Source organism: Pogona vitticeps, chromosome 3 (genome assembly GCF_051106095.1).
Source record: "Pogona vitticeps strain Pit_001003342236 chromosome 3, PviZW2.1, whole genome shotgun sequence".
NCBI classification, from domain to species: domain Eukaryota; kingdom Metazoa; phylum Chordata; class Lepidosauria; order Squamata; family Agamidae; genus Pogona; species Pogona vitticeps.
Genome location: NC_135785.1, coordinates 262,295,429 through 262,314,303, shown reverse-complemented (window position 1 = coordinate 262,314,303; position 18,875 = coordinate 262,295,429). Strand labels below are relative to the sequence as shown.

General features: G+C 46.4%; 1 protein-coding gene across 2 annotated transcripts in view; it reads right to left on the bottom strand.

Annotated features, from left to right (window-relative positions):
- The window catches only part of P2RY2 (purinergic receptor P2Y2), a 28,047-nt gene extending 9,797 nt beyond the window's left edge, over positions 1-18,250 (bottom strand). Inside the window, exon 1 of one of the 2 annotated variants that reach the window (XM_020813747.3) lies at positions 18,113-18,250. Coding sequence is in view for 1 of the 2 variants with exons in the window: in XM_020813746.3 (XP_020669405.3) it covers positions 13,933-13,970 (38 nt within the window). In the remaining variant the exon portion in view is untranslated. Of the gene's footprint in view, positions 1-13,932; positions 14,104-18,112 lie in introns of those variants that run through there. The other variant, XM_020813746.3, reaches the window with a different exon arrangement.
- Positions 18,251-18,875: the final 625 nt, after the last annotated feature.

The following is an 18,875-nucleotide window of genomic DNA, read 5'->3' as shown; positions in this document are numbered from 1 at the left end:
GACCGAAGTGCTAGGTTTGAAGAAGCCATCTAAATGTCACTGATGGAAAATCTCATCAGTCTGGTAGCAACAAACACAGTTACCATGCCTTCGTGACAAACACCATAGATATCCAAAATCTGTGAACAACTTCACAGTCCTAAGAATTTACAGCCTCTCTCTGTCTCTCTGTCACAAAGGCTGCAGAAATGGCCAAACTGGGCTGATATTTTGAGTGCATTTAAATCTGTCATCTCAAACCCTGGGAAGAGAAAAGTTTGGCATCCGATGTTGCCTCCTTGGAAACGGGAGTTAAACATCTCTAGAAGGCCAAAGCACGTTTTCTGAAGGACAATGGCCTTCTTGCCGAGCTTTTGTGTGGGCAGGGAGAAAATGTGCCAGGCCAGCAGGAACGGAGCTATCAGGGGAGCAGGGGCAACAACATGGCTTTAATTCCTGATAGCCACCTTATGGTTACTTTTTTCTTCCCGGTAAGACGGCCGTTCCCAAAACAGAGGATGATGGGAGCTGCAGTCCAGGGCATCCAGAGGGTGCCAGCTGGAGGAAGGCTAGGGTATGCATGAAGTTCTGAGTAAGGAAATAACTGGGTCAGATGACAGGTTCTGTCAAACTGCTACAGGAAACTAAGATCCCGTGACAGGCTCCTGCTGTTTGAACCCCAGTGTGAAAGATCACCTCATGAGCAGGGCTTAGTAACAAAGCGCCCAGTTGCGCACGGAGGTTGATTTCCCGCATCTCGAGTGAACAGAATGTGATCCGCCAACAGCATCTGACAATTAGAGGACACGGGGGCCAGATAAGCCGAGAGTCCTACCTTTTTGATATTTTATTCATTTATTGCATCTGGATCCTGTGGCTCAAGCCCAAGACAAGACACGTTCCCTGTTCTATCTGCACAACAACCCTGTGAGGTAGATCAGGCCGAAAGAAAAGGAGATAGGTGGGGAAAGATAGGGAGGGAGAGGGAGCGGTTCGATGACTTTCATGGCTCAGCCGAGGCTAGAGACTAGACCCAGAGCAAACCTCTGGCCACGAGGCCGACGCACAGCCTGAGCATGATTTCCTGAGACCGTTTCCTGTGATTTTCCTCTTCCTTGCGTTCCCCTCCCCCACCCTGTTCCACAAAACTGCTTCACGGCTGGCTGGAGAAACATCTGCAAGGGGGACAGAAGCCGCCCTCAGAGGGAGGAATAGCTCACATTTTGGACAGTTTGCAACACGGTCGGATGCAAGCTGTTTTCTGGCGATCACAGAATGTACAGCCCGACACTGCTCCGTGCCCGAACTGGACTTTTTTGATTTAGGGACAGAGCTACCCATTTTTAGGTGCCACCCTGGAGTGATTCCAGTGGGGACAGTCACCTCAGGGAATATCACTCCCATCCCAGTGAAGAGATCCTTTCCTGCAGAATCAGACGTGATCTTTTTCCATCCTCTATTCACACACGCAGTCATTTTTTGTTGTTCAGTCGTTAAGTGGTGCCCGCCTCTTTGTGACCCCATGGACCAGAGCACGCCAGGCCCTCCTGTCTTCCACTGCCTCCCGGAGTTTGGTCAAATTCATGTTGGTCGCTTCAATGACCCTGTCCAGCCATCTTGTCCTCTGTCGTCCCCTTCTCCTCTTGCCTTCACACTTTCCCAACATCAGGGTCTTTTCCAGGGAGTCCTCTCTTCTCATGAGATGGCCGAAGTACTGGAGCCTCAGCATCAGGATCTGTCCTTCCAGTGAGCACTCAGGGTTGATTTCCTTCAGAATGGATAGGTTTGTTCTCTTTGCAGTCCAGGGGAGTCTCAAGAGCCTCCCTGGGGGGGGGGGGGGTGGAATCCCAAGATGGGGAAGGTGGTTTTGATTACAGCCTCGTGTGAGGTATAGAGATGTCATTTCACGCATATGCAAAGAAGACTCTTCCACTCTACATGCGCCTCCTCATGGCACATTGTGGCATCCAACTAGCCTCATGAGAGCAGCATAGAATCTACATCAAAGTACTCCAAAAGTCACTCAGTCTCAGGGAACATGTGCTCTTATGTTCTTAGATCTGGGGAGCTGGAAGTGATCCTCTGGATCATCCAGTCCAGCCCCTTTCAAGGAGGTCCAGTGGGGGAGGGGAATCAAACTCCCAAGCTCTGGCTCCACAGCTAGATATCAAAACCATGGAGCTATCCAGCAGTTCAACTTCCTAACTGTTAGAGCAGTACGACAACGGAACTTATGACCTCGGGACGAGGCGAGCTCTCCAACCCTGGGGACCTTCAAGGGAAAATTGGGCTACCACCTGGCAGATCTCCTTTGATTTGGATTCCTGCCTTGAGTAGGGGGTTGGATTCGATGGCCTTAGAGGCCCCTTCCGTGATTCTAGGAGGCACTCATTACCCTAAGGCTATCAGGAAAAAGTTGCTTTTGGAAAGATGCAAACAAATACATGAGCTTTGGTGAACCCTAAAACAAAGCAAAGCAAAATGAAACAAAACCAAACAACAAAAAAATTTGAAACGTGTACATAGAAACACAATGCAAGATTCTATAATACCTATTTCAGGATTATGAAAATACTGTAAGAAAGAAAGTTTTCAGGTTCTCCAGAAACTTTCTTCACACTGCTTGGTACAAGAAGGAGGGCATGGGGAAAGAAAAGGCAGGCTGTATTCTGCACATTAGTGGACGTGGTGCCGCTGCGGGTTAAACCGCAGAAGCCTCTGGGCTGCAAGGTCAGAAGACCGGCCCTTGTAAGATCGAATCCAGATGACGGAGGGAGCTCCCGTCGCTCGTCCCAGCTCCTGCCAACCAAGCCGTTGGAAAGCACGTCAAAATGCAAGTAGATAAACAGGTACCGCCTCGGTGGGAAGGTCACGGCGTTCCGTGTCTACTCGCGCTGGTCACGTGACCACGGAAACTGTCTACGGACAAATGCTGGCTCTATGGCTTGGAAACGGGGATGAGCACCACACCCTAGAGTCGGACACAACTGGACTAAATGTCAAGGGGAACCTTTTACCTATTCTGCACATTATTGTTTATTACATCATAAATGACGACAGCAGTTATGATACTGTATGTACCCATCAACATGAGTCACAACACAGCAACCACGACTGGAAATTTGAATAGCCCCATTGTTAACACTCAAGCATGACTGCGGCAATTTTTGCCACTTTTGGGAGACAGAACCTCAAGGGAGGTCTGACTTGGCCATCCCCAACCCAAGGTAGGCTCGTCCTCTTCTGTTTACAAACGGATGTTTGCTTTCTCCTCTCTCACCCGAGCCAACCTTTGGCCAATCCATGCAGGCAACAACCATACCATTAAATAAATTTGAAATAAAAAGTGATCCAAGGCTTTGATGATTGTTGTTTCTTCTGTGCGGTCAAGTCAGGCCCCGTTTATAGTGATCCTGTAAGCCTTTCAAGTTACACAAGATATTTAAGAAGGGGTTGTATCAGTTCCACTCCATCTGTCCGTGCCTGAGTGGAGAGATTTGAACCCAGGCCTCCTGAATCTTAGTCTGTAACTCCACCCACTAGAACACACTGGGTATCCAGTGGCTTTGATGGCTCCAATAAGAAAACTGAGTAAAAGTTCTTGTATGAGCTCGCTCACTCAGTTCCACAGCCTCCTTGCCTGGAAATAATTGTCCAGTGAGAGGCAGCAGCTTTTCCGCCTGTATCACCCACATCCTCCCAGCGTGGACACAGTCTCTCCAGTTGCGTGAGAAGTACATTTATATTTCTGCAGAGCCACCTGGGGATCGTTTACCCAGATGGTTGCTGGCTCCCATTTCTGTTCTTAACCCTAAAGCATTTCACTGTCTCGCAGAATCAACTTAGTTGCACCGATGGGAGCCTAATTGTTAGGAAGAGGAGCAGCACTTAGCTGTGTATAAGGTTTCATGGGAACCTCGTGCCTTTTCGCTCCATCAATGGCTAGACACATGAAACCCGCAACATCTTGCAGCCGAGAGATGAGAGTCAACGCGATGATGCTGTTAGAGGCGGAAGGAGGCCCCGGAAGACTGCCGTTCCCCTTCCTACTTGCCATTGTGAATGATCTTTCATATAATTTCATAAATGTTTGCTTCCAACTCTGAAAGTCATAAAATAGTATTCTGCCCCAAGGTGTGGCGGGGATTATACCACTACTGTTTCAGGTCGGACCTCAGAAGTTACAATTTCTGAATTATAGCGGCACCGTGGTTAAACTGCAGTAAGGTAAAGGTAAAGGTTCCCTTTGACCTTGAGTCCAGTTGTGTCCGACTCTAGGGGGCTGTGCTCATCCCCGACTCCAAGCCGCAGAGCCAGCACTTGTCCATAGACGTTTTCCGTGGTCACGTGGCCAACGCGACTAGACAGAAAAATGCTGTTACCTTCCCACTGAGGTGGTACCTATTTATCTGCTCACATTTTTTACATGCTTTCGAACTGCTAGGTTGGCGAGGAGCTGGGACAAGCGATGGGAGCTCACTCCGTCACATGGCTTTGATCTTATTACTGCTGGTCGTCTGACCCTGCAGCACAGAGGCTTCTGCGGTTTAGCCTGCAGCGCCACCATGTCCCTATCAGTACTGCAGCCAAAACTCTGCTCATCATGACTCTGGGTTCAGTCCCAGGTAACCTGCTTGAGGTGCACTCAGCCTTCCATCCTCCTGATGTTAGTAAATTGTCACCCAGCTTTTATGTGCGTGTGTGTGTGTGTGTGTGTGTGTGTGAAGCAATGTGTAGCCTGCGTAATTAAAATTGGAAACCGCCAATTTTCATTTCAACAGATCTCTCCTCATGTCCCTTATTATCCTTTTTTTTCTGATTTAGCATCTCATTTAACACCATCTTTGCAAGAATGTCTACTAGGACATCCCATAGATGTCAAAGGGCCTCCTTCCCAGGTAAGAGGACACAGCCACCTTGATACGTGGGTGTTCCCAGGCTCTGGAACTGGTTTCCAAAGGATGACAGAAAAGCAAACAAATACTGCACAACATTTTGGGGGAAAACAGGAAAGAAAATGTTGCAACCATTAGCAATTTGCCAGGATCGGCGACAACGGAAATCACATGATCTGGAAACCTGCTAGTTAATGAAACCATGTATAACCTCACTTGTTTCCCAAAGCAGTTTTAAGCCCCTGTCAAAGTGATATTTTTCAAACGTGGACAACAAGAAGAAAAATCATATGACTGGAAATGGATTCAAAATACATCAGAGCCGGAATGAACACAAAGTAGCTGGGTAATATAACTGGGCTCTGAGTCTCCTCACTGCCTTCCTGCTGGCAGGTAACAAACTTTTAAATTTAATAGCTCTTACTAACTTCAAAAGGGGATTTTAATTGTTCAGTACTTTAATTCTTCTATTGCTTTTGCAATATTATAATTTTGTATCTAGACTTATTGGATTGTTCTTTTAGCTCTTATTTATTTTGTTTTACCTTTAAATTATTAATACATATTTAAAAAAAGAGATAAAATTCTGCCGGGGATGGCTATAAAGCGGAGAGAGGGAGGGCCGGGAGAGGGAGAACAGACCAAAGAAAAGATTTCTTGACCCAGCGTGTGGTTAGTCTGTGGAACTCCTTGCTAGAGGATGTAGGGATGGCATCTGGTCTAGATGCCTTGAAAAGGGGATTGGGCAGATTCCTGGAGGAAAAGTCCCATCACAGGTGACAAGCCCTGATGGGGATGTATCATCTGCAGGCTTCAAAGGAAGGGACCTCCAAAGGCCAGATGCAGGAGAAGGGGGGGGATCAAGAGACAGGTCTCTCGTTGTCTCCTGTGCTCCCAGAGGCATCTGGTGGGGGCTACTGGGAGATACAGGGAGCTGGACTAGATGGGCCCTTGGCCTGATCCAGCACAGGGCTCTTCTTACGTTCTTGTGTTATTATAAATAAACCCCAAACAGTTAGAGTTTGGTGGAGCCTCGTGGCACAGTCATTAAACTGCAGTACTGCAGTCACGACTCTGCTAACGACCAGAGTTTGATCCCAATGGTCTCAGGTAGCTTGCTCAAGGTTGACTCAGCCTTCCATCCTTCCAAGGTCAATAAAAGGAGTAACCAGCTCACCAGGATGGGCAATAGGTAGCCTGTATAATTAAAATGTAAACCGCCCAGAGAATGCTTTAAGCGCTACGGGGCAGTCTATAAACACCCCATTCTGCTTTTCTGCTCTATTTGTTCTATTTTATGTGTCCCTTCTTTGGATTTTATTGAGAGTTGTCCTGAGTTCGAGTCCTGAAAAAGGCAGGATACAAATAAAAAAAATAGGTGAACAAACAATCATTGGCTGAGAGGGCCGATAGGGACATAAATCATCTTGCTGGCTTATTTATTTATTTATTTATTTATTTATTTATTTATTTATTTATTTATTTATTTATTTATTTATTTCAACTTATATGCTGTCCACTCTACCCAAAGGTCTCTGGGCGGTCACAATTGGCTCACTTATGCTTATTATCTACAGGGACTTCTTCTCCTGATGCAATTCATGTCCAAAAGTTAAAGCCTTTTGCATAGCTATGCAAGAGGATTTCATCCAATCTGTTTAATTGCTTTTTTTATGGCCTTCCCCTTTATTGCAATATGAATGAATGAATGAATGAATGAATGAATGAATGAATGAATGAATGAATGAATGAATGAATGAATGAATGAATGAATATTTGTCTTTTGTTTTAGCTCCACTTTGTGGGAAGCTCTTGATGCATTCATTTTGCTTCTTTGTTCTTTTGCTTTCCAAACCTTTTAATGATTAATTTTCCACAGGGCCTGCTTTCTTTTCAGTGCTCCCCCCCCCACTCTATGTGAAATCTTCCTTCACATTGTTAAGCACAAAACATTCCACATCCTGGATTCTTCTTTTTCCTGAGCTAATGAGTGGGTGGATTTGTCCTCACCACCTGTGTGACTGATCAAATTACCTCCAGCTTGAACAGAAAGGTAATTTTGGCCCGTAAAGTAATTAACCACATGATCTTGCCTAGAAAGGGGAAAAAAATAATAAAGACATTCTTCTGCACTCATACGGTATTTTAGATGGATTATGTTCACAGTTCAGAGGAGGGCAACAAGGAGGATCAGGGGACCGGAAACCAAGTCTTATGAGGAAAGGCTGAGAGAAGTGAGCATGTTTAGCCTTGAGAAAAGAAGACCGAGGGGAAACAGGATAGCAGTTTTCAAATACACCTGAAAGGCTGTCCTACAGAGGAGGGGCAGGATCTGTTCTGGATCATCCCAAAGTGCAGAACACATAATAATGAGCTTAAGCTACAAATACAGATACTCAGATTTAGGCTGAATATAAGGAAAATCTTCCTAACTGTTAGAGCAGTACAACAGTGGAACCCATGACCTCGAGAGGTGGTGAGCGCTCCAACGCTGGAGGCCTTCAAGAAAAACTTAGATCATCACCTGGCAGATATGCTTGGATTTGGATTTGTGCCTTGAGCAGGGGGTTGGACTTGATGGCCTTACAGGCCCCTTCCAACTTCACATTTCTATGATTCTATGATAGACAACTTCGAGGTTACCAATCCCTTTTTTCCTCAGGTTTCTTGATCTTTAAATATTGGCTATAAAGCTGGACTTCAGGTAGAGAATAATGTCCAAAGGGGGTGTTGTTCTTTGCAACCCGACAAATGGATCTTCCCTAGAACGAGGCGCATGGCCATCCTGCAAAGAACTCCAGATTAGTCCTCAGGAGGGGCAGAATGGGGGTCGATGCTGTGGATGCAGTGGCTTTCCCTCCCCGACCACAGGCTGGCCGGACAGAAAGAGGAGCTGCTTGAGTGGAGGCACTAAGCCTCTTGTCTTAGTTTCTCAAAGCTGTCTCCAGAGGAAACGGTCTGAGATGCGGAGGCAGAGGCCTTCAGGGGAAATCGGAGACGCACGGAGCGAGCCTAGAACTCTTGGTGCAAATTAGATTCCCAGCCTTCCCCTTCCGGGAGGTTAAGTCAGACAGGCACCCGTCATCAAAAACATGGCAAAGCCCCGTTCTAAAACACACAGGCCAGCAGTGCAATAGCAAATTTGGAAGCCCCGGTGCTCCCAACAAGAGTCCCCATCGCCAGCCCGTGCACCTCTCCAAAAACTGCAAGCAGAGAGATCAGTCCGTATCAACCATTGCAGGGCGGGTCTTTTGTGAAGTGAACGGCTCTTAATTTCCCACTCGAGACCAAACCGTTCCGAAATACTTTTCGTGACAGCAGAGAGAGCTTGCAAGTTGTGATATCCTTGGGAAAATCCACTGGTCTCCCAGCAACTGTGAGAATTTCAGCGGAGCTCAGAGGGAAGAGTAAAGGCTGGGGGGGGGGGACAAGGGGATGCTGTCACAGCCTATGAAAGTCCCAGGGATTTTGACCTCAGCGGCATCTCCACTTACAGGAAGGACCGACGTGGCTTCCCAGTGACTTCGATTGTTTCTCACGATCCAAGTCCCGTGGCAGTTTCAAAAATTGTATCTTGGCACCGGGAGGCCAAGTGTATCTTGGCATCCCGGCCGGTCAGGGACGCCACTGACCACGCTGGGACGGAGGCTAGCATGTGGCCAAAAACAGAGTGGCTGCAGTTGCCCCTTGGGCACGAACCGCGTTGCTACCTAGCCAGTGCCGTGGATCTTGTCCTTGATTTGGGGGGGGGAGCAGCTCCAGTGGCTCCTTTTCCCCTGCGTGGCATGTGCGCAAGATTTCCCCACCCCTGGCACTGCCATGAGCAGCGGGACACCTCCCAGCTTTGAGCAGCCGACGGGCCACGGACTGTTCCCATGTCTTGCTTTAAAAGGAAGATTTTCATTCAAGTGAAACTTGTGAAACTGGGCGATTGCCCAACGGTTTCCGGAGAACCCACCATTAAAAAAGAAAGAAAGGAAGAAAACCTTATAGCAGATTATCTGAAATGGGCCTTTTCTGCCCTTTGAGCCCTGCCTGAACTGTACCACCGACACGAATTTTGGCGGCCAAGATACGGTCTGAGCACGGCTTGGGAAAAGTTGCATTGGTTTTCCGATTGCCGATCCCAACATTCTAATGCTGGCGGGGTGGGGAGGATTCTGGGAGCTGTAGTCCTCAAAAGGAACTTCGCCAGGCTGTGGGTGAGGATCCAGTATGCATTTCTGTGCCCGTCCACCCTCTCAAGTCCCCGGACTTAACCCAGACCGCCACGCCTCTGCCTTTCGCACTCCAGCAACACAACAGCCTCCCTGATGGAGCAAAGGTCGGCAGAGATGCAAGATTCTAGGAGCTGGGCCAAGGGTCAAAAAAGCGCTTTCTAAGTTGCGAATCCCAAGGGGCCAAAGGGCTTCCCGGCGCCTTGTGTGCAGAAACCCAGGCTCCTCTCTCAAGGCTAATTTGCACAGTCCTCACTGCGTGCAGCCAATGCTCGTGTATTATCAGATCTAATCTAATCCGGTGGTGAGGCTGGCGACGGAGAGGCACTGATTGCGGAAGAAAGACACACTGCAAAATTCTGCTAGTGAGTATGAACGACAACGGCTAGTGGAACCTCTAGGTATAAAAGCAACAAACAAGGGAAAGGCTGTGGGGTCCCCAAGACGACACAGACGTAAAGGTGGGGGATACCTTTTATTGGACCACTGGAAAAAAAATCAGATCAACTGCAAGCTTTCGTGGAGAAAAATTCCACTTCTTCAGGCTTAGCACAACCCGTTCACGGTTCAGCCAGATGTGACATCAGCAGGTGGCCACTTCTAGAGGGACCTAGAGAGCCACCACCAGGGACCCGGGCTTCTCGGTGGTGGCCACGATGCTATGGAATGCGCTTCCTGTGGATAGACATGCCATGCGCCTTCCCTCTAAGGCTGGCTTTTCTAAGGCAGCTGGCTTTGACAGCAGCCACACTGGTTGGAGATCCAGTAGTCCAGAAACAGAATTTGGCCATGCTCTCCAACTGGAATGCGGTTATGTGAAACCTGATCTTGAGACAGGTGGGGAATGGGACGAAGACTCTATGTCCTGGAAGATCCCTCCTCAGGATCTTCCAGGACATGCATTTGCCCACATGTTTGAAGGGGGATCCTCAGAGGGCAAACCATACCCTCTGAAACCCATCTCTGCTAAATGAACTTGAAGAGAGAGACCGAGAGGCATTTGGTGTGGGAGAATTGTTAGGCAGATGTGCAGCAGGTGATGCTTTGCTGGAGGCGCCTCCCTGCCAAACCTTGCAAAAATGTATTGTTCAGATTAAAACACCCAAAATGATCTCATTTGCACGGGCCGAAGCCATGCTGGCTGGCTGGGTCTCAAAGTTCTAGTTCAAAATTGTAAGCTTTCCCATCGTTCTCTCTCCTGGGTATTCTTGTGCCCTTGACCGCATTTACAGTGGTGCCTCACTTAACAGGCGCTCCGTTTAGCGATGAAATCGCTTAGTGATGACTTTTTCGGAGCATTTTTGCGCTTCGTTTAGTGATGGTCCCTATGGGTGATTTTCGCTTAGCGATGGTTGGGACCATGCTTCACATGGTGATTACATTTTAGGTCCCCTGTTTCGCTTAACAATAGTTTAAACAGCCTCATGTTTGCTGTTTTTAAAATGTTTTTCTGTTATTTATAAAGTTAAAGTTTACTGTTTAAAATGTTTGAAATCATAAAGTGCACTTAATAAACCCTTTGTTAACCAAATTTGACTTTGTTCTGACTCTTTTTTAATTTGTTGTTGTGTTTTTTCCCCCATTGAGATGCACTGAATAGGTTTCAATGCATTTCAATTGGGGAACCGTGTTTCGCTTAGCGATGTTTCCTATGGCGATTTTCGCTTAAGGACGGCAATTTCATTCCTATTGGAACGGATTATCCGGTTTTCAATGCATTTCAATGGGAAACTGTGTTTCGCTTAGTGATGAAATTGCTTAGCAGTAATTTTTTCGGAATGAATTAACATTGCTAAGCAAGGCTCCACTGTACTTCTATCATCAGAGGCCAAGCTATGGAAGGAAGATGGAAATTCATTGACAACCTTGTTCCTATAAATTTCGTTCCTCCCTGATGCTCGGAACGCTTTCCTTTCTTTTCTCCAGGCCTTTAAAAAAATCTCAAAATCAAATACGAAAGTAACCAAGGCAAATCAAACAGATATTCTTTTCTTTTGAAAGGAGGAAATTCTGTGATTCTCATGTACATGCCCGGTTTGTAACATTTCATCGTATCTGCTAAGAACTACCTTTTTGCACAGAACTTGCAAACTGCATCGATAAGGTTTCTCACCTGAGTCGGCGCCTTGGCCATGCCGCGTCTACCATTCTATACCCTTTGTTTGTTTCAGTGTACACAACGCTTTCAGGCAGCTTCGCACCCAGCTTAAAAATTCCTGTGGATTGCTCTTGGCCGTAATTGTAAACAGGGAACAGTTCAGCTCTTCAGAAATTCAGTCTTCCAGTCCTATTTTGCTTCTGCCTCCGTGGTTCAAAAGGGCTGGAAAATGACCTGACGTTGCTGCACAATATTGTGCCCACGTTGCCAGCAGGCAAAAAGACGCCAGAAGCTTTACGTAGCAAAAGTCAACCTGAATGTCGATGACACCCATGGCAGCCGTCAAGGTGGTCTACGGGACCCTCTCTTCTGCTTACTAATGTTCACAAAGAGACATTGAGCAAAGGAACAGCCCCAAAACTGGTGTCCTTTCTCCATCAGTCCACCGCTTCTCACCCAAACACAGAGCTATTGATCTGGCTGTCACCTGTTGCCCTTCTGGCTACCTGGGACCCTTGAAGACCCTTGACTTGTTTCTGCACCCACCGAGTAATGTGCATCCATCTAAACTAAACAACAGATGCAAGCGGCAACAGGAAAATTATAGGAGCTGCAAGAAAATTACAGGAGGCGCAATCGTTTAGCCAGCAAACAGAGACACGATGCAATCAGACAGGCGAGTCTCCAGTGCCTTACAAATTTAAAACGCCTGCGCAAACACGCATATTTGGATTTTGATAAGGAGAAAGCAAGGATGGCATCCACTCTTTTGGGGGAGGGAGTGGGATAGTGCAGGAAAGCCCCAGGAAAGGCGAAGGGCCCCACGTTGCTCACCCTTAGCCCATTCTAGCAGGCAAACAGCTCTCTGGGATCCCCAAAGACCGACTGAGAGAAAAAAGTATGTGCGAGAGAGAACTCAGTCGTTTCTTTATTTATAAAAATATGCCACTTGTATAGATCATTGGTTCTTAACCTTGGGTTACTCAGGAGTTTTGGACTGCAACTCCCAGAAGCCTTTACCACCAGCTGTCCTGACTGGGGTTTCTGGGAGTTGCAGTTCAAAAGCATCCGAATAACAAAGGTTAAGAACCACTGGTATAGACTGCCCCATAGTATACACTCTCTTTGGCCAGTTTACAATTTAATTACGCAGGCTACACATTGACACACACGCACACACCCCAGCAAGCCGGGCACTCGATTTACCCACTTCAGAAGGATAGAAGGCTGAGTCAATCTCGAGATTGAGCCCATTGGGATTGAATTTAGGTCACGAGCAGAGATGGCAGGAATTGATCTGGGGAACCTTTGCATGCAAGCCAGTTAACCTCACCTTTTAGACCACAAGTATTCAGAATCGAGAAGCTCGCCTGGCGGTGGTGGCTGAGAAACTCTGGCCCCTGTACTCACAGCACTGTGTAGAATTCTGCTTCAAAGCTCTGTCCTTAAATGACAGAATGCTGATCCACTAAACTTTGCATTTTATCCCCCCCCCACCAGCCGCTCCTCTCAAGAGTCCTCAGAAGGGAAGCTGCTTCTCACCCTGTTAAGTGAGATCTGTTTGCCTGATGACTGAATCGGGGGGGGGGGGGGGCTCCTGCATGCTTAGTGGGTGCTTTAGGCCTCCATCGCCATCAGAACTAAGAACAGGTTCTTGGCACAAGTAGAACCCAGCAACAAAATGTTGCAGCATTGAGGGCTACTGGTTCAGGATTGTAGCCACTCCAGCCCCCAACTCTCCCCCCCCCCGTCAATCTACATTCAGTGGAAATTGAGAACCCACAGTCTATTTTGGGGATCAAAACCTTGGTGTGTGGTTTTTTCCGCCTTAAGATTATCTCTGGTGGTTATTTTATTAAACTTTTGCAAACTTTAGGGCTTTTCCAAGCCTGGCGGTACCTTCCTTGTTCACATGGGTAGTATGACTTAACTACATATATGCCGTAAGTAACCTGTATGGAATTCAGAAGCTGAGTGTAGGAAACTGGCAAAGACAGCGGAACTGACTTCGATCAAATCAGATCACAGCTTGGAAATAACTTGTTAGAGAGAAAAAATGATTATAGGTAAAAGCGAAATAGAAATGAAAAGTTAAAAAAATAGGTTTCTGATTTGGGAATCAAAACTTTGATGTCTGACGAAGTGGACTTGTCCACGAAAGCTCACATTAAAAAAAAAAAGTTAGTCCTTAAGGCGCCATGATGTTTTTGTCTATTTTTATTTACTTTTTATATCTATTTTGCTTTTACCTGTAATCTTGCACAGACTAACACGGCAACCCCTCCTACAACTAGAAATAATGAGTGGCTTGTCATTAATTTCTCCTTGCACTAACAATCTCACTTTATGACAGCAATGTGACAAGACATAACTTAATAGCTCCTTTTAGGATACAACTGTTAACTTGTTTCAATTACTTTCATTGTTCTAAGGGGGGGGGCACCTCACTGCTTATTATATTTTAGGACAGCACCTCTTATCCTTTGACTCCCCCCAAAACAGCTGTAAGTGTCTATTAGTTTTGAAACACAAGAAAGAAAACACTAGTTGTTGATTTTAAAGTAACTATAATAGTAAGTTACTCTTTGGGAGAGGACTTTAAAATTGTAATTGCAACCAGTTCCTTTTAAAACTCCCTTCCCAAGTTCTGAGCGAGACCTTCTGTCCATAGCAATGTTATCTCTAAAGACGGGAAGGTGTGGCTTTCCAGAGTCTGAGGCTGGATTCTCTTGCTGGGCCTTACCTGGAGAGGCTTTGATCTGAGCCCGGCATCATCTCCATCTAGGCAAAGGAACTGCTCGCCCTTGGAACTCCTTTTCTTTCTCCTCTGTTGTTGCCATGTCTGATCAGGAGCTATCGTGTTTCCCCGAAAATGAGACAGGGTCTTATATTCATTTTTGCTCCAAAAAACGCATTAGGGCTTATTTTCAGGTTAGGTCTTATTTTCGGGGAAACAGGGTAATATAGTCTCAGTAATGCTTTATCTGGAAATTACATTTTGCTAACCTAGTTGTACGCAGGTTTTCAAGGAAAACAGACAGGGCGTTTTCCAGCCCGTTTCTCAACCGAAAACTTGAGTTCCTCTTCCAACACTTCCTTCTTATCTCTTCAGGGTATGCCACAAGGGAGTTCAGTTCCTGTAAACCATCCTCATAGCTGAACGGACAAGAACACACCCCTCTCCCCTCCTCTCCTCTGACTCCCAGCGATAGCGCTTACACAGTGACAGGCAGAATTTGCTCCAATTGCACCTTCCCGGAAATGTCTGCCTCGTGAAATTAACTTGCTTTTGTTTAAACCATAAACCAAGTAATATACAGACTTGGGTTGGCTAGCATGTTAACATTAAGGACTCGTGTTTGTGTGATTTGTATACTTGGGAGAGTGGGGGGTTTGACTTGGTTTTGAGCCACCTAGAGTAGTGGTTCTTTAGTAGATGGGTCCTCCATCCATCCATCCATCCATCCATCCATCCATCCATCCATCCATCCATCCATCCATCCATCCATCCATCCATCCATACATACATACATACATACATACATACATACATACATACATACATACATAAGTGGTGCCCTGCATAACAAGCGCTTCATTTAACGACGAATCCGCATAGCGATTGAGTTTTTGTGATCGCAAAAGCGATCGCATAGCTATGTTTTTAATGGTAAAACATCACTTTGCGATGATCGGTAAGCTGTTTTGCTTACCGATTTTCGCATAGCGATATTTTTAGAACAGCTGGTCGGCGGTGTACATACATACATACATACATACATACATACATACATACATACATACATACATACATACATACATACATACATACATACATACATACATACATACATACATACATACATACATACATACATATTTGTGTCTGATTGCCCATCTGTCACTGTTCCTCTATCTCGCTTTCCTGTCATTCTATAGTATCATAGAATCATGGAGTTGGGAGGGGCCTCTAAGGCCATCCAGTCCAACCCCCTGCTCAAGGCAGGATTCTCAGTCAAAGCAGATCCAGCCGCTGGTTGTCTCATTTTCTCCTGAATGCCTCCAGCGTTGGAGCACTCACCATCTCTCACCTGAGGTCATTTGGTTCCATTGTTGTACTGCTCTAACCGTTAAGAAATTTTTCCTGATATTCAGCTGAAATCTGGCTTCCAGTCGTTGGAGCCCATAATGACGTGTCCTGCACTCTGGAGTGATAGAGAACAGATCCTGCCCCTCCTCTGTAGGACAGCCTTTCAAGTGTTTGAAAAGTGCTATCATGAACTCGCATGATCTCAAGTTACCAATCTCCAACCTGTCCTTCTTAAATAGGCCCAGTAACTATTCTGTATGTGTACCGGTTGCAAATATGTATTGGATCTGTTCCTAATACTGGACCTCTTCTGTTCCTTCCGCCTGTTGAGGTTACCCCTTGTCTTCATTCACACATGCCTGAAAGTGGCTTCTACCATTCTGCTAAGTAAGGAATAAGAAGGGGGGGGGAGAGAGCATAGCTTTTCTCCAACTTAGAGGCAAGCTGCTGTAACATCTTACAAATATGTCCGTTTATCAAATCAGCTTGCATTTTTTACAGCTTTCTGGGCTGAACTTCTGATCCGAATCACTGAAATCATGCCTTCAGAGAGGGGTGAGAAATTCAGTCTGGCTTGCTGCCTTTGAACTTCTTGTCTTATACTAAGCAAACAAGTGTGTTGGTTTTGCATTACTTCAGGATGATGCTAGAGGGTGGGCGAATTGAGGGAGGCTTAAGTGTCTAGGAAGCATATTTACACAGTGTGCAACAGTGCTCTGAGGATTGCAGCCTATGTCATCCTACATGTCCTTTGTAGTCTGTATTGCTGAGAAACAATTTGGCAGAACCATCACGATCAAGTTTACAGAGTCTTATCCAAATCTGAGTACAGTTGTAATGTTGTGCGTATATTTGTGCATCTTTATCACCCAGCACAGCTTTGCAAAAGTATTTTAGCAATTCACGCTTATTCGGTCCATCCTTAGAATCCTGACAAGGTCTCCATATTATTTAAAATAGCCACAAAATTCTGTGTGAAGACATGGAGACGATTATACTCCCAACTCTCAGCCTATATTGAATCTCAGCAAAGTACAAACAACATCTCCTTAAAAAATACAGAATCATAGAATAGTGAAGTTGGAAGGGGCCTGTGAGGTCATCAAGTCCAACCCCCTGCTAGGATATTTGCCAGAGGGTTGTCCAATTTTGATTGCCTCCAGGGTTGGAGCATTCACCAACTCCCGAGGTCACAGGTTCCATTGTTGTCCTGCTCTAACAGTTAGGACGTTTTTCCTGATATTCAACCGAAATCTGGTGTCCTGTAATTTGAGCCTATTGTTGCATGTTCTGCACTCTGGGATGATCAAGAACAGATCTTGCCCCTCCTCTATAGGACAGCCTGTCAAATATTTGAAAAGTGTTATCATATCTCCCCCACCCCACCCCAGAGTCTTCTGTATATATATTTTAAAATGCTGACAGCATGACTGAACGGACACATTATAAAAGAAACCACAGTATCTCTTTCATGAAAGTCTGCTTCTATTCATGCAACAGTGTCAAGGAGACTGAAAGAAAAGGACTTGACTCATGAAAGAACTAATTGTTGAATAACTTTTTACACAGACGGAATCAGTGGGGAAAAGTCATCCCACTGATGTCCTGAAACACAATGCGTGCATGGCACCAAACTTCCTAATCTGTTCCCAACCCCCCCAGACACACACACAACTGCATTGTTTTGCTCTACTGCAATCTCGACGCGTGCAGGAAATTCAGTCAACAGCCTTGGGTAAAAATCGCTGTCCTCCAATCTGCTGAGCCTGCATCGCGGAAGGCCATGGGGCATGCATTCCCTGACAAGCGGTGCTGAGCACCTTGGGGAATGGGTGCCCAAGTGGGCTAACAACCAGCTGACACGCTTGCCTGAGAATGTATAGGCAGCCATCGTGCCAAAATATATACATATATATGAATCTGTATCATAAAACATCTTGAAACAACCTTACAATGCAAAATGTATATCACACTGCTCCATGAACCGAATGCCGTTTCTGTCTTCGCTATAATATTTTGAAAGCGGAATGGTTGCCTGTCCCACTAAATAAATATATATTAAAAACATTCTCATGAAAATATTAATAATAAAAAAAAAACACCACAAAGTTTCTTCAAGAACTCTGAAGGTCACAGCCTGACGCAGGATGAGAAGAGTTAGTCCCCTTGAACACTACGAGGCTTACTTCTGAGTAAGCATGCGCAGAGAAGCAAGCTGCAATTCTCCCCGTACATCTTGTCCATGGATGATCTAGGGTGGGACGTCTATGAAACTGGGTGGTATCCCCGCGGTGTGGGTCATTCTTGACCTGGCACTCCCTGATGCCTTGGACTACAACCTCCATCATCCTTTAGCAACACACATCCATGTTGACCGGGTAGGATGGGAGTTGAAGGTAAAGGCAGATGAAGTACAGCAGGGTGGAGAAGGCTAACATATACAAAATCTGGGGTCACTCACACGCCGACTCCAGCCAATTTAAAACCACTGGTTCGAGGTACTGTCTCTAAACATCGGACACTGGAGGAGAGAATAAAGAGGGGAAGATCAAGAGCCCAGAAGACTCATCGTTACAGACTGCAATTGGAGAAGAAGCAAAAAATAAAATAAAGTTCTACAGCCAGTATGTGCTGTTGTGTTGTGTGGTGTATCTATTGCCACTTTTGTGCTGAACCTTTTCAGCCTGTCTGACCTTTAGAGTTTGACTCCAGAAACCTGAGACTGGAGTGCGCAGAAATGCGCGGAGGCGTTCAGAAGCACACGGTGTGGCATGTTCAGCAACCCAAAGACACACACACAAGAGAGGCTCATGCACACACAGACAAAACTTACCGCGTCCGGTGTCCAGCTTTTCACGTGGCTCGGCTCTCCTTCTTGGCCATCTCCAGTTCTTTAAGGAAAGGATGGGGCCCACAGGCCAAGCATGGCTTCCTTCCCAGGGAGTCTCTCTGGACTTTCTCCCCCAAAACTGTACAGGTTCCTCTCCCGGGCTGGAGGAAGAGCCGCCACGGCTGGGAGCAGCTACAACAGCAGCAACGGGAAAGGAAGAGGCGGTGGAGAAGTGCCAGCCGTTCTTGCCTGCCTGCCTGCTTGTCTGGACTGGTCTGTGATCGCAGGAGGGAAAGCGCCAGCGCCGGCCCTCCTCCTCCCCTGGCCTGATCCTGGACGGTGAGGGAAGGAGGAGGGAGAACACCCAGCGCCTGAGGAAGGGAGCCCAGCCTACGCCAGCCTCTCCTCCTCAGTGTGGCCAATGCGACACCCAGTTGCCACCAGCTGTCAAAGGAAGCAGCCCTTGAGTTGCAGCACAGTTCACTCTTTGCAAAGCAAACAGCCCCCCTCCCTGCTGACAACCAGCCAGATTCCTTTTCTCCTTCGAGGGGCCTCTGTGAAGAGAAACAGCGGTAGGGGGGCTTATTTGGGAAGATTCTAACTCCGTGCCAGATGCGGTGACAATCCTTCTTGGCTTTGCTGCAGGGCTTTTCTTGGTGGCCTTCCACATCTCCTGCAAGTTCTGAATTTTGCTTGTCTGCTGTAAAATACCGTGTTTTTTTGTGTATAAGACCCCCCCATGTATAAGACACCCCCCTAGTTTTCT